The sequence below is a fragment of the Cyprinus carpio genome, chromosome A6 (assembly GCF_018340385.1).
Source record: "Cyprinus carpio isolate SPL01 chromosome A6, ASM1834038v1, whole genome shotgun sequence".
NCBI classification, from domain to species: domain Eukaryota; kingdom Metazoa; phylum Chordata; class Actinopteri; order Cypriniformes; family Cyprinidae; genus Cyprinus; species Cyprinus carpio.
The window spans coordinates 7,681,566-7,695,774 of record NC_056577.1 but is presented as its reverse complement, the minus strand read 5'-3'; the positions used below and the strand labels follow the sequence as shown (position 1 = coordinate 7,695,774).

Below are 14,209 nucleotides of genomic sequence, written 5' to 3'. Positions count from 1 at the left end.
GTTATAATTTAACACTATAACTGCACATTATAGGCTAACGTTAGTTGTTTAAACCTCATCACAGATGTGCAATGATATATATATATATATAACATAAACAAAACTTACTGCTGTGGGTCAAGAACTCCAGGACAAATATGATGACGACATTAAAACAGGTTTTATTGGCTGTTTTCAATAAAAGTTTAGTAAACATCACAGGAATGTGATTTTGACTTGTTTCAGTCAGATTCATCATAATTCTGTCAGGATGACCAGTGAAATACTGTATGAACTAAAATAACGTTCAAATTCCCCAAGTAGTACTTAAAGGGTTAGTTCACCCAAAAATGAAAATTGTCATTAATTACTCACCCTCATGTCATTTCAACCCCATAAGAGCTTCGTTCATCTTCAGAACACAAATTAAGATATTTTTGATGGAATCTGAGTGAATTTTTGGGTGAACTAACCCTTTAAGAATAGTAAAGAAGCACATTTACTCAAGTACACACCTGGTAAATACAGGCCTGCACTTTTGTTGATAGTATTACATTAGTTACATGTTTTGAAAACAGAACATTGCCAGTAGGCCTACTTTGAATTACTTACAAATATAGTGAGGTACATTTTAAAATTCATACTTCATACAACTTGTTCAGTTTGCTTACATTTCTGCAGAAAAAGATATACACATTAGAAAATAACATTTTCTTAATATGTAAATATGATTTTAAAAAACAATTTTACATTTAGTGATGTTAAAGTCATTTAGCCTATATACAAAGAAATGCTCTACCAATCTGTTTCTCCTGAATAGCAAAATCTCCTCTTTGTGATTAGTCATATGACCACCTTTTTTTTTTTTGTAGGAAATAGCTGCGTTGTTAGTTATGCACCATCGTGTCTGATGTTTTGGTTACCCATCTGATGTCCAAGCTAGTTTGAATGGGTGCTAGAAGAGCTCAGGGCACTATTACTCTGGTTGATGTCCAGTACAGGGGCTCTGGCATGGCAACATGCTTTTGACACGTGGGACAGGTCTGCTTAGTCCATTGCCATTCCTCTATGCACTACACCAGAAGGAGCATGATATTCAGTTACATTAAGCTGTTCAACAACACATTCTAAACCAGCTTTACAAAGGACAGTATCTCAATACCCTAGTGAACAAAACACAGGGGACATTGGCAAGTATGAAACTCCCTAAGATGGTTATGGAGAGTGAGGAAGAAATCTTAGGAGAAAACAAAGTCTCAGCAGCTAAAAAAAAAAAAATGCAGAATAGATAATAGATCGTCTGACATGGTCTTTTTGGGCCACTTATATATTTGATATCTGAAGTTGAATTTGATAATTTATAATATCCTGTCAACTAGTTTGAACCTTTACCTCAGTGTGGAAGCTGTGGGAACAGTGAAGCTCTCTGATAACTCCTCCTCCTTTGCGTAGGTTGTCATGGCAGATCAGACACAAACTGTCCGCATCACTCTACAAAACAAACACCACAGTATATCAACCAACTCAGTTAGGGTGGGGACAAATACATAACTTAATAAAAAATGGAAAAAATAAAAGCAAGAATTTCAACTTTTTAATCTCACAATTCAAAAAACACTAAGAATTGCATTTAGAATTGTTGGATACAAACGTGCAATTCTGAGAAATAAAGTAACTTGACTTTTAACAAGTCTTTTTATGAAGTTTTTATTCCATGGTAGAAAAAAAAAATTAATTGCAAGATGTAAACTTAGAATTGCGAGAAAAATGTACAATTCTGAGACAATATCTCAGAATTCTGAACTTTTGTGAGATATAAAGTCAGAATTGTGACATAAAAAGTTGCAATTTATTTTGGAAACAAACTTCCATACAATAGAATGTGAATGTGTATAAGAATTTCTTCTTAAAGGGTTACTCCACCCCAAAATGAAAATGTTGTTATTAATCACTTACCCCCATGTCGTTCCAAACCTGTAAAAGTTCTGTTCGTCTTCGGAACACAAATTAAGATATTTTGGATGAAAACCTGGAGGTTTGAGACTGTCCCATAGACTGCCAAGTAAATAACAGTGTCAAGGTCCATAAAAGGTATGAAAATCATCGTAATGATAGTCGTTCTGAATAGTCCATCTGAATTTGGGTTTTATGAAGCGAAATGTGTGCTTTTTGGGCCTGTGTGTGCTCTTCTGTGTCATCCGCGCCACAAGGATGCGCTGTTTTATTTCAAATCAAAGCTAAATACACGTAGAAACAGTGCATCGTGGTGCGGGGAACACACAGAAGAGCATACACAGCATTCGGTGATAATGAGAGACAGGAGACCGATGACAAAGGAATTATTGAATAAAGTCATTATTTTTGTTTACTTCGCTTACAAAAAGTGTTCCCGTCACTTCATATACATGTAACCCAGATTGCACGTCTGATGGCAGATGGATTATTCTGACGCAGACTTTCATACCTTTTATGGACCTTGACACTGTTATTTACTTGGCAGTCTATGGGACAGTCTCAAGCCTCCAGGTTTTCATTCAAAATATCTTAAATTGTGTTCCGAAGACGAACAGAGCTTTTAAGGATTTGGAACGACATGGGGGTAAGTGATTAATGACAAAATTTTCATTTTAGGCTGGCGTATCCCTTTAAATTAAAGAATAATTGCTTTGCAAATATATTAAGTACCTAAACCAGGGGTCTCCAAACTTGGTTCTTGAGAGCCGGTGTCCTGCAGTGATAACTCCAAACCTAATTAAACACACCTGAACCAGCTAATCAAGGTCTTACAAGGGCATACTAGAAACTTCCAGGCAGGTGTGTTGAAGCAAGTTGGAGCTAAACTCTGCAGGACACTGGCACTCCAGGGGCCCATTCTTCGTACGTCGCTTATTACATCCGAGATGAAATGTCACATCCAAGATGATATCAACGCGCTAATCAGGATCTAGCTAATTCAGTTCTTCGAACGCACCTGTTGATGATTAGTATGGCTGGATTGAGTTATCTGAGATAATTGCGTGTTCATGGGTTGGTTTAAAAGGGGTTATTTATCAATACGCGAAACTACGATCAGCCATGCAGCGATTGGCTGGCGGCAATCAAGCTAACTGAGTTAGCAACATATGAAGAACGAGCCCCAGGACCGAGTTTGGACACCCCCGATCTAAACAAAATATTCAAACATACTTGATCAAAAGTAAAAAAAAAAAAGGTTGGGTAAAAACCTGTTGAAAATTAGTTTTATGATTATCAACAGGTTATTTGCTGCTGGTTTTTAGCTTTGTTCATTTAGTTTTTAGCTTCAGGATATAACATATCTTGTACTTTCACTGATATAGACTCAGATTTCTCTAGCCTTGCCAAAGCATTGTATCATAACAATAAAATGATCTTATATTTATCTAAATGCTCTTGAGATTGCATAACCTATCGTTAATCATTCACATTTTTACCAATTAAAAAAAAAAAGCAAAATCATATCACACCAACCAGAGACATGACATTGTGGCTCCTAAACCGAGCTTTTCTCTCCAGAGGCTCAAGCACCTCAGGGATGGTTTGGATGGCATGCGGGTGTCTTTCACACAAGCTGCTCTTGGTGTGTGTTCCCTCCTCACTATTGGCAACATGGCTGGAGCGAGAGCACGGCCTCGCCTCACCGCTCTGAAGCCAGTGGCTCAGGTACGCCGGGCTAGGGCTTGTGGTCGCAGCATGCAGACGGCTCAGATGCATCGCATTCAGCTGAGCCTGAAAAATATGCATGCAGAAAATAAGGAAGAGGCACATACAGTTTTTCATTATAAATGAACAGCATAAAAGCATTGGTAAAAAAAAAAGTTTAATTGAAATTTAAAAATATAAAACATTAAAGAAAATAAAAGATTATATTTTGAAGAAATGCCCATTCAAATTTAAGCCAATGGGCACCAATGTTTTGTTCCCAACATTTTTCAAAAAATGTTTTTTGTTCCATAAGGATGAGACATATATATAGAATAGAATCTACAGAGTAAAAATAAAAATAACAGTACATAAAAATAAAAATGCAAAATGAACTAAGGAGGCAAGATAATTAAATTGCTTTAGAAAATGCCCTATTAAGCAAGTGTGCTTTGAGATGCTATTTTAAAAGTGTTAACTGAATCAACTGCTCATTGGATGAGAAATCATGAGCTTGGCACCATAACGACTGGTGTGTTTCTGCTCTCGTTTAAAACACTGTATACCAAAAAAAGTGTTTAAATACATGTGTACAAGCTACACACACACACAAACTTATATTGGGTACTAACCGGACATGGAAGTGAAGCTCTGCGACTAGCCAGTGATTGACTTGGAATTGGGACATCCCAACTGCTCTTCCTCTCAGCCTCTGGATCCTCTTCCTCTTGCTCGTCTTCCTCCTGCTCCTCCACATCTTCCTGCCCTTCATATCCTCCCTGAAATGTGGTAAAGATTTCATCTTCATCTTCCTCGTTCTCCATGTTAAACAGATGTAGCTGTCTCAAGTCTCAGACGAATACCTCTGAAAGAGAAACTGTGAGGAGTAGCGGCTTGAGGCTTGCGACTGGGTTCTGGACGGGCCTTGGATTGCTGATTAAGCTTCAGTAATTAGATCCCCTGGTTTTCTTATCCCATCTGTTTCCTCTGGAACGCTAAGCCTTCTGGAGACGACACAGGGACCGATGCAAGCTCCTTTAACTCCTCAATAATCTGTTTAGGAGAGAGGTGGGGACTTGGAAGAGGAGGGAGGGGATTCTCAAAGCTCTCTGGAAGAATCCTGCTCCAGATCTGTTCAGAATGTTCTAAATACTTGGGATACTTCATGTAGTGCACATTTCAATATAATGCATTCATGAACAAAAAATCAGCAAAACAAGATCCTAGTTGGTAACTCTAGTATAAAAATTGTTGCCATAGAAACATATTTCTTTTTTTTGTCTTCAGTTAAGTGAGACTTTCTTAAAGACTTTCCGAAATTCTCGGTGGTTATTGTCAGATTTTAAAAAGTCAGGAAAAAAAAAAACAGGCATAAAAGTAAAACTCAAAACATGTTTATTCATACAACCTACACAAACTGATTGTGAAAGGCATCAGTAAACTGGATTATCATTTAAGTAGATACTATAAATGTTAAGGACTTCAGAGAGTGCGTTCAATGGGGCGTCTAAAATTAGACCCCACAGATACATGTAACCTTCATAGACTGAAAGCCATACAGAGTGTCAACAATAGATGAAGTCATGACAGGACATTAGATGTTACTAATATTAAGTGTGACTCATTGGACAGGTAATGCTATGTTGAGCCACTTAGTCTTTGATTATATGAATCTGTCCTTTCCTTTGTCAAATATCGAAGCAAAATCAGGAAAGAAATTTAGCTTTATGACATTTCAAAAGTTTGATGTAACTATGAAAGTACAAGTAATATTATTTTGTGCCATGTATCAAACAAGAACCTAAATATGGATTGCCTGTAGATGGCAGCATTGCACAATAATTTTTTTCCCCCAGTCACAGCTTAGGGACCATCATAAAAGAATAGAAAAATTAAAATTAAAAACAATAAGGCTTCCACTAAAAACAACAAGAATGTGCGAGATAAACTGTGAAAAAGATGCTACATTTGTATGTAAAGTCATTTATGTTAGATTAATGGGTCAAGTCTCTTTTAACAGTGTTTGATTGAGTCCAATAACCAGCTGGGTGAATTCATTGCTGAAGGCCCCCACAAAATCTGTACAGATGATGTTAAGACATGATTTACCCGGGCCTGGGCACTGCTGCTTGACCCAGTTCAGGAGCAGACCATAGGAGCTCAAGGTCATGCTTTGTAATGACTGGCACGGATGAGAAAGAATATACTTGGCATCCTCAGTTAGGTTCAGACCAGCAGCAAAAAACTGACCTGAAAACATGTTCAGGGGGAATCATTAATAAAAGGTTGGTTTCCCTAAAAGATATTTCCTTTCTTTCCTAATGGCTTCTTTTTCATCATCTGAGACAAATTTTCTAAATCTAACTCATTTTAAGCTACAACCATCAAACTCAGGCAAGACCTTCAGACTGTTGTGACATGGTATGCTATATCTTTTCTAACTGATCAGATTTACAATTTTCAAAAAACGGATAATCAAAACTATGAAAAATGCCAGATTAGACAAGACCATTATCTGAATCATACTAGCAACATGTTCAATCATGCTAGAAACATGATGAAGCATGCAATATGGTAATCATGCTAGAAACATGCTATAAATGTGTTAAAAAAATTATAGAAACATGATAGCAATGTGGTAAATTGCCAGCTTGTTGCTAGCAATTAATGTTTCTAAATCATGCAAGAAACATTCTAACGTGTTAAACCATGATAGAAACATGCTAAACATGTTAGTAATGAGTTAATTCATGATAGCAAATTGTTAAATCAGGAGTTCACAACTCTGGCCTCGAGGTCCACTTTCCTGCAGAGTTTAGCTCCAACCTTGATCAAACTCATCTGCCAGTCACTTTCTAGTAATCCTGATGACCTTGATGAGCTTGTTCAGGTGTGTTTGATTAGGGTTAGAGCTAAACTCTGCAGGAAAGTAGACCTCAAGGGCCAGAGTTGAGAACCCCTGGTCTATTGGCATAACCCTTGTCTGGACACCCCTGGAATATACTAAAACATGCTAAATCATGTTAGCAAGATGCTAAAACATATTTGTAACATTTTGTTTTCTCTGAGAAAAATCGTCAACTTTCAAGCTTTTCAAAGTTGTTTCAAACTTTTAGACAAGGCATTGTCAAGCCAACATCAAAGTTTGTCATCAAACTTTGTTTTCTAATTATTACCGACCTGGTCTTCCTTCCGCTTTCCGCTCCTCCAGGTAGGATATGACATGGCTTGGATCTGATGTGTTCGCCCACCAATATTCACACTGTGGCCAGAGCTCCTCATATCCAGAAGCAGCCGAGTCATCATATGACAGAATAACCTGATAATTGTGTTTCCAGCACTGCCGTAGCGAGGGTATGATCTGAAATAACAAAAATAATAGAGAGATTACTGACACATATGCTGCATCCGAATATGACTGAATTTCATTCATATGACCCATATTCAATTTCACACTATATCGAACAAACTTTTTTAACGGTCATGACATAATTTTCAAACCAAACACTGTACCTCCTAGACAGTATGCAATTTCAGACCTAGATGCATTTAAAAGAAAATTACTTGAAATGAAACTACTTACGTGATTGGGACAAATTTTATTATCAAATGTGCATATGAGGAATTGAATGAGGTCTTTGTGTTGATCCAGGTTCATGCCATCAAAGGCAGAAAGAGCAATAATGACCACTTCCTTGGTGTGCTGATCTAACCAGTGAGCAACTTCTGTGAGTGCTTCCTTAAAATAACAAAGCCAAAGTTATTCTCGACTTGGAATGAGGAATTAACATTTTTCTAAAATTATGATCAAGCGTACTTTCACTGTCAGAAGAGAGTAGATCCCATGTGCAAAGTAGAAAACTTTATCAGGGTCTTTTATCTTATGAGCTATTCTTAAATCGAGAAACCGAATGCCTAAATCCAGCTGGTTAGAGATGCTATCTTCCTGGATTAAAAAGAAACAAAATAAAATAATGTAAATTGATGTATATTGTCAACACCCGTCCTTTTGTCATAATTTACCCACACTGCACGACTTCTGTGAAACACAAAAGGAGGCAGATTGACTCAGTCACCAATCAACGGTTGGTTCACCCAAAAATGAAAATTCTGTCATAGTTTACTCACCCTCAAGATGTTTCAAACCTGTATAAGTTTCTTTCGTCTGCTGAACACAATGGATTATATTTTGAAGAATGTGTGTAACCAAACAATTGACAGTAGCCATTGACTTCAAAAGTATTATTATTATTATTATTATTATTATTTTTTTTTTTTGTACATATTATGAACGTTGATGGCTAACATCAACTGTTTAGTTACCAACATTCTTGAGATATACTCTTTGGTGTTTAACAGAACAAAGTCATACAGGTTTAGAACAACTAAAATGTTAGTAAACGATGACAGAAATGTAATTTTTCGGTGAACTGACCCTTTCACTGCTGTCAATGCACAAAAAATTACAATAAAAGTGCAATGAAGGTGATTGAGTCTGTTAGTCACTGATGCAACCCTTTGTGTTCCACTGAAGAAATAAAATTCATACAACTTTTGAACAACACAATATCACATCATGATCGTCTGTCATACCTGTGTTGTCGCCCATTTGATTATACAGGGCCGAACGATACAGGGAAGTACAGTGTCCAACACTCGCAACACCCTCGGCGAAGACTGGACTACTGACGACCGCTCATCTAAACAGTAAGTCATGGTGTCATGACTTCCTGAAAAACAGTAACCGGATGTCGAAATCGTTAAATGGTTGCAGTAAAGGGGTAATCAATTCATTGCAAAATAGGATTAAAACATCGAAATAATCAGACGCTGTTGACGTACCGGGTATAGCGAGATTCCACAGCGGTGTGTCCCAAAAAGCAAAGGGCATCTCGGACATCCAGTCCGAACAACAGCTGGAGATGCATAACCTTTCTGCATCCTCCATTTGTTACGTTTTTAAATTGTGAACAATTAGGCTAATCTAAAACAGTCGTACTACTCACAGCAGCAACATCATCTACCGCACATCGGGCACTGAAACCAAAAATAAACATCGTTTCCGCGTTTTTCTTTGTCATGCGATGCCAAACAGAAACACCTTGTTAAATAATGTTCAGAAGTGCATTTAGTGTTTAACATCGGCATTATAGTGGTGAAATACAAATTTGTTAAGAGTTTGGAAGATTTTTCATGATCTCATGACACTTATGTTTCTCGAATCTGGATGACAACAATGTTAGGGACCGTCTAAAAGTGCGATTTTTTATTTTTTTTTCCTTTTTGTTGAAGAGACCCAAAACAACACTGGCTCACATTTGAATCTTCATTTATTTATTTATGAATTTTAATGTGTTTATTTGTTTAATATGTTAAATGCTCAAGAAGAGTTTTTGATATAACCAACCATATATTCGCTTATAAACTATGTTCCACTGTCATTAATTAAACAAATTAAAACAAAATGACAGAAATATTCTGAAAGCTTCTTATCCTGTTTGAAGGACATCCCATATCGACTCAAAAGACCCTCTCACGGACCACTGTCAGCTTTGTTGAGCTGAATGATATCCTGAGCAAAGCTATTCACTCCCAAAAAATCTCCAGCAATGATGTTGACACTTTCTTTGTCAGAGCCTGAATGTTGCTCCTTCACCCAGTCAAGCAGTCGAGGGTAGGCCGTCATGGTCTTCTCCTTTAAAGACTTTGTGAGGTACAGCAGCATGTCATTCCCATCAAAAGTCAGGTTGAGACCAGCAACAAACAATCCTTCTATTGACCAAATGGACACATTAAGAGCATCAGTGAGCGAGGAATATCACTTTTATTTCTTGGAGCATTTTGTTTTAACCAGTCAGACTTTTTAGTAAATGTAAGGTATTTTAAGTAGTGCTGTCAAACGATTAATCGCATCCAAAACAAAAGTTTTTGTTTATATACAGGTCCTTCTCAAAAAATTAGCATATTGTGAAAAAGTTCATTATTTTCCATAATGTAATGATAAAAATTAAACTTTCATATATTTTAGATTCATTGCACACCAACTGAAATATTTCAGGTCTTTTATTGTTTTAATACTGATGATTTTGGCATACAGCTCATGAAAACCCAAAATTCCTATCTCAAAAAATTAGCATATTTCCTGACCAATAAAAGAAAAGTGTTTTTAATACAAAAAAAGTCAACCTTCAAATAATTATGTTCAGTTATGCACTCAATACTTGGTCGGGAATCCTTTTGCAGAAATGACTGCTTCAATGCGGCGTGGCATGGAGGCAATCAGCCTGTGGCACTGCTGAGGTGTTATGGAGGCCCAGGATGCTTCGATAGCGGCCTTAAGCTCATCCAGAGTGTTGGGTCTTGCGTCTCTCAACTTTCTCTTCACAATATCCCACAGATTCTCTATGGGGTTCAGGTCAGGAGAGTTGGCAGGCCAATTGAGCACAGTAATACCATGGTCAGTAAACCATTTACCAGTGGTTTTGGCACTGTGAGCAGGTGCCAGGTCGTGCTGAAAAACGAAATCTTCATCTCCATAAAGCTTTTCAGCAGATGGAAGCATGAAGTGCTCCAAAATCTCCTGATAGCTAGCTGCATTGACCCTGCCCTTGATAAAACACAGTGGACCAACACCAGCAGCTGACATGGCACCCCAGACCATCACTGACTGTGGGTACTTGACACTGGACTTCAGGCATTTTGGCATTTCCTTCTCCCCAGTCTTCCTCCAGACTCTGGCACCTTGATTTCCGAATGACATGCAAAATTTGCTTTCATCCGAAAAAAGTACTTTGGACCACTGAGCAACAGTCCAGTGCTGCTTCTCTGTAGCCCAGCGCTTCTGCCGCTGTTTCTGGTTCAAAAGCACACGCCTGTGCACGGTGGCTCTGGGTGTTTCTACTCCAGACTCAGTCCACTGCTTCCGCAGGTCCCCCAAGGTCTGGAATCGGTCCTTCTCCACAATCTTCCTCAGGGTCCGGTCACCTGTTCTCGTTGTGCAGCGTTTTTTTGCCACACTTTTTCCTTCCCACAGACTTCCCACTGAGGTGCCTCGATACAGCACTCTGGGAACAGCCTATTCGTTCAGAAATTTCTTTCTGTGTCTTACCCTCTCGCTTGAGGGTGTCAATGATGGCCTTCTGGACAGCAGTCAGGTCGGCAGTCTTACCCATGATTGCGGTTTTGAGTAATGAACCAGGCTGGGAGTTTTTAAAAGCCTCAGGAATCTTTTGCAGGTGTTTAGAGTTAATTAGTTGATTCAGATGATTAGGTTAATAGCTCGTTTAGAGAACCTTTTCATGATATGCTAATTTTTTGAGATAGGAATTTTGGGTTTTCATGAGCTGTATGCCAAAATCATCAGTATTTAAACAATAACAGACCTGAAATATTTCAGTTGGTGTGCAATGAATCTAAAATATATGAAAGTTTAATTTTTATCATTACATTATGGAAAATAATGAACTTTTTCACAATATGCTAATTTTTTGAGAAGGACCTGTAATATATGCGTGTGTACTGTGTATATTTATTATGTATATATAAATATACACAAACATACATGTATATATTTTGAAAATATTTACGTCTATATATGTATTTATATTCATATATAATTTATATTATCTGTTTATCAATTTGCACTGGCTTCCAATAGCTGCTCGCATAAAATTCAAGGCATTAATATTTGCCTGCAAAACAACCGCTGGCTCTGCACCCCTTTACCTAAATTAATTACTTCAGACTTATGTGCCTCCAGAAGCTTGCATTCTGCAAGTGAACGTCACTTTATTGTGCCATCCCAAAGAGGCACAAAATCACTTTCACAGACTCTTAAATTAAATGTTCTCTCCTGGTGGAATGACCTGCCCAATCAATCCGAGTTGTTCTTCAAGAATCAGCTAAAAACACATCTCTTCCATCTTTATTTGACCCTCTAACTCTAGCACTCTTTATTTTTTCTTACAAAAAAATAAAAATAGTGCCCCTTTTAAACTTGCACTCTATTCATTTACTAACTGATTGTTTTTCTTTAAAAACAAAACAAAACACTAGCTTATCTAATCTTTTTGTATTCTATATGTTTTTTTTAAATCATATAATTAACAAAAGCAAAAAAAGGCCTCTAACACTAGTTTGCTCTATTCTTTTTCTATTCTATCTGTTTTCTTATATAATTAAAAAAACCTTGTTACGTGTACTGGGTTAAGCTAACTGAGACTTGTTATAGCACTTGCGTATCATTGCTGTTTTGTTTATTTTGATTGCTTCCATTGTCCTCATTTGTAAGTCGCTTTGGATAAAAGCGTCTTCTAAGTGACTAAATGTAATGTAAATATATTATATATAAAAATATAAATGTTTTATATATAAACAAATCATATTTTTCTTAAATATATACATGCATGTGTGTATTTCTAAATACATAATAAATATACGAAGTACACACGCATATATTATGTAAACAAAAAGTTTTATTTTGGATGCGATTAATTGTGATTAATCACTCATTTTAAGCTATTGGCATCTCTTAGCTCACCTGGTCTTCCCTTTTGTTTCTGGTTGTTCAGATATGAAATGACCTCCTTGGGGTCTGATTTATCAGCCCACCAGTACTCGATTCCAGGCCACAAAACAGGATCATCGATACTTCTGTTGTCATAAGAGAGGATGACCTGGTAGCCATTTTCCCAGCAGTCCTTGAGTGAGGGTTCACATAAATTAGAAGACAAGAAAAACATTTTAATGGTTATTAAACCATTGTTGGAAGTATTTGTATCATATGCTGAGGTCCCTGAATGAATAATGATGAATGATATGGCTTTGAGGACATGGCTAAGGATATGTACCACTTGAGGCTTTGGACAGAGTTTTGCTTTAAAGTGCTCTTTGAGGAAGTTGGTCAGGTCGGTGTGTTGATCGGCTGACATTTCTTTGAAATGTGAGAAAGCAAGGATAACAACCTCCTTAGTATGCCGTCCTAACCATTTCTCCAGTTCTGTCATTCCCTCCTGTGGTGATTCAAATTTATTAAGGTTAGCTGTCATTGGAGTTTTTCCATTAAGCTGTTGAAAGCAATCAAGGTAAAAAGAAAAACATGAAAATGAATCAGGGCAACAACCTTCACAGTCATTGTTGTGTATAGTCCATGATAGAAGAATAAATCACTAGATTCAGGCTTTCCAGCAACCCTCAGATCAAAGTATCGAATACCGGCATCAAGTTGCTCAGAGATGTTTTTTTCCTGGACAATCATATGAAAAACATGAACATCATGAAAAAGTCACAGCATTTACTGTGAGATTACTGTATTTTAATTAGTACTTTACCTGGGCAGTACCCCATTTTTTGACAATAGGCCTTATGAAAGTGCTGAACATATTGTCCAAGGCCTTTATTTTTTTAGGTTCCAGTACTGAAGAGTCCATATCTAAGCTGTATGCCATAGCATCATGGCTCCCTAAAACAAGTGTTCGTTCTGTGTCAGTTTTTGGTTCTATACAAGTCACATAGCATCCTATGTTCACTTCATGTCTGTTGTATGTGATCATACGCTAATATAATGTAAGTTTGATGGAAAGTGTGTGATTTTGATATGTATACATTGAATGCAATGTGAAACCCTTTATATGTCTAAATGCTAATGAATATATTAGCAAAAAGTAGGAAGCTGTTATTAATATCTGACAGTTTTCACATAATAGTCTGACAGCTGTTGTTAATATTCACATTACTTACCTGGAATAGCAAGTTGGCTCAAGGGAATTTTTGTAAAATTCTCTTTAAGGTTAGCCATCCAGTCAGCTAGACTCTCTGTTTCAGCCATTTTCTTGTTCTCGTCCAATTCTTCAGTGCTGCAAATGCCTAGGGAGAAAAAAAAAGATGTTTTGTGGTTTACAGCTATCTAAGCAGACAGTCTACAGTAGGTAAGTATTATCACATCATACCATACATATTTGTGTCCTGCTTGTGTTTGACAATCACAGCTTTCTGATTGCACTGTTTTTATAGTTTAGACAACGCCCTCTGGTTGGGTCATTATGAATCGCTCATCCATATTCAATGCGTCCCTGACGAGTTTTCTTTCAGTTCCTCTAGATTGTAAGGCTTGTGTATGGGAATATTTTCTGCGTCTTAAGAAGAGAGAGGTCAATAAATTCACCTCAACATAAAAACACAGACTCTCTATTGCAATTTTCCAGTAAATACTCTGTATTCTCAGTAAAGTTTAGATAGGTATTTTTTTGTTGAAATAAATAAATTCATTTATTCAATAGGGATGCATTAATTTGTAAAAACTGCAACAAATTCAAATAAAAGCTATTCATCAGAATCCTGAAAAAAGTGTTTGCACAAACATATCATCATGCAGCACAACTGTTTTCAACACTGATAATAATAAGAAACAAATCAGAATTAGAATGATTTCTGAAGGTTCATGTGATACTGAAGAATGGACTTATGGAAGCTGAAAATTCATCTTTGCCAATAAATGCTATTTTAAAATAAAAATCAGTAATTGTAATAGCATTACTACTGAACATAAGACTCAAGAGTTTCAGTTTTCCCC

General features: G+C 36.9%; 3 protein-coding genes across 4 annotated transcripts; all 3 read right to left on the bottom strand.

Moving 5' to 3' along the window:
- Positions 1-140: 140 nt before the first annotated feature.
- Positions 141-4,686, bottom strand: si:ch211-207l14.1 (E3 ubiquitin-protein ligase Arkadia). Its single transcript, XM_042757798.1, has 4 exons — positions 4,272-4,686; positions 3,469-3,726; positions 1,372-1,470; positions 141-1,052 (listed from the first exon to the last, which is right to left on the bottom strand). The coding sequence occupies exons 1-4, from the start codon at positions 4,461-4,463 to the stop codon at positions 945-947; spliced, it is 657 nt and encodes a 218-aa protein (XP_042613732.1). The 5' UTR covers positions 4,464-4,686; the 3' UTR covers positions 141-944.
- A 331-nt stretch (positions 4,687-5,017) lies between these two features.
- zgc:112023 (PI-PLC X domain-containing protein 1) lies at positions 5,018-8,840 on the bottom strand. Of its 2 annotated transcripts, XM_042757796.1 has the most exons (6): positions 8,482-8,840; positions 8,233-8,369; positions 7,457-7,585; positions 7,223-7,378; positions 6,820-7,000; positions 5,018-5,889 (listed from the first exon to the last, which is right to left on the bottom strand). In XM_042757796.1, exons 1-6 carry the CDS (start codon positions 8,585-8,587, stop codon positions 5,642-5,644), a joined length of 957 nt encoding a protein of 318 aa, XP_042613730.1. In that variant the 5' UTR covers positions 8,588-8,840; the 3' UTR covers positions 5,018-5,641. The 2 variants fall into 2 exon arrangements, with proteins under 2 accessions (XP_042613730.1, XP_042613731.1); XM_042757797.1 differs by lacking the exon at positions 7,457-7,585.
- A 195-nt stretch (positions 8,841-9,035) lies between these two features.
- LOC109068126 (PI-PLC X domain-containing protein 1) lies at positions 9,036-13,783 on the bottom strand. The gene is made up of 7 exons (XM_042757795.1): positions 13,587-13,783; positions 13,378-13,503; positions 12,969-13,099; positions 12,761-12,883; positions 12,489-12,650; positions 12,179-12,350; positions 9,036-9,411 (listed from the first exon to the last, which is right to left on the bottom strand). The coding sequence occupies exons 1-7, from the start codon at positions 13,591-13,593 to the stop codon at positions 9,173-9,175; spliced, it is 960 nt and encodes a 319-aa protein (XP_042613729.1). The 5' UTR covers positions 13,594-13,783; the 3' UTR covers positions 9,036-9,172.
- Between the last annotated feature and the right edge of the window lie 426 nt (positions 13,784-14,209).

Excerpts from the sequence above, each read along its gene's own strand:
- si:ch211-207l14.1 (XM_042757798.1), bottom strand. The coding sequence starts at position 4,463 with ATGGAGAACGAGGAAGATGAAGATGAAATCTTTACCACATTTCAGGGA. Across the intron at positions 3,727-4,271 it reads GAGCTTCACTTCCATGTCCG|GCTCAGCTGAATGCGATGCA; the intron begins GTTAGTACCCAA and ends CATATTTTTCAG. Across the intron at positions 1,053-1,371 it reads CCCACAGCTTCCACACTGAG|TGCATAGAGGAATGGCAATG; the intron begins GTAAAGGTTCAA and ends CTTCTGGTGTAG.
- zgc:112023 (XM_042757796.1), bottom strand. The coding sequence starts at position 8,587 with ATGGAGGATGCAGAAAGGTTATGCATCTCCAGCTGTTGTTCGGACTGG. Across the intron at positions 7,379-7,456 it reads ACTCTCTTCTGACAGTGAAA|GAAGCACTCACAGAAGTTGC; the intron begins GTACGCTTGATC and ends TGTTATTTTAAG. Across the intron at positions 7,001-7,222 it reads ATAAAATTTGTCCCAATCAC|ATCATACCCTCGCTACGGCA; the intron begins GTAAGTAGTTTC and ends TTGTTATTTCAG.
- LOC109068126 (XM_042757795.1), bottom strand. Across the intron at positions 13,100-13,377 it reads GAGCCAACTTGCTATTCCAG|GGAGCCATGATGCTATGGCA; the intron begins GTAAGTAATGTG and ends CACTTGTTTTAG. Across the intron at positions 12,351-12,488 it reads TCTGTCCAAAGCCTCAAGTG|CCCTCACTCAAGGACTGCTG; the intron begins GTACATATCCTT and ends AATTTATGTGAA.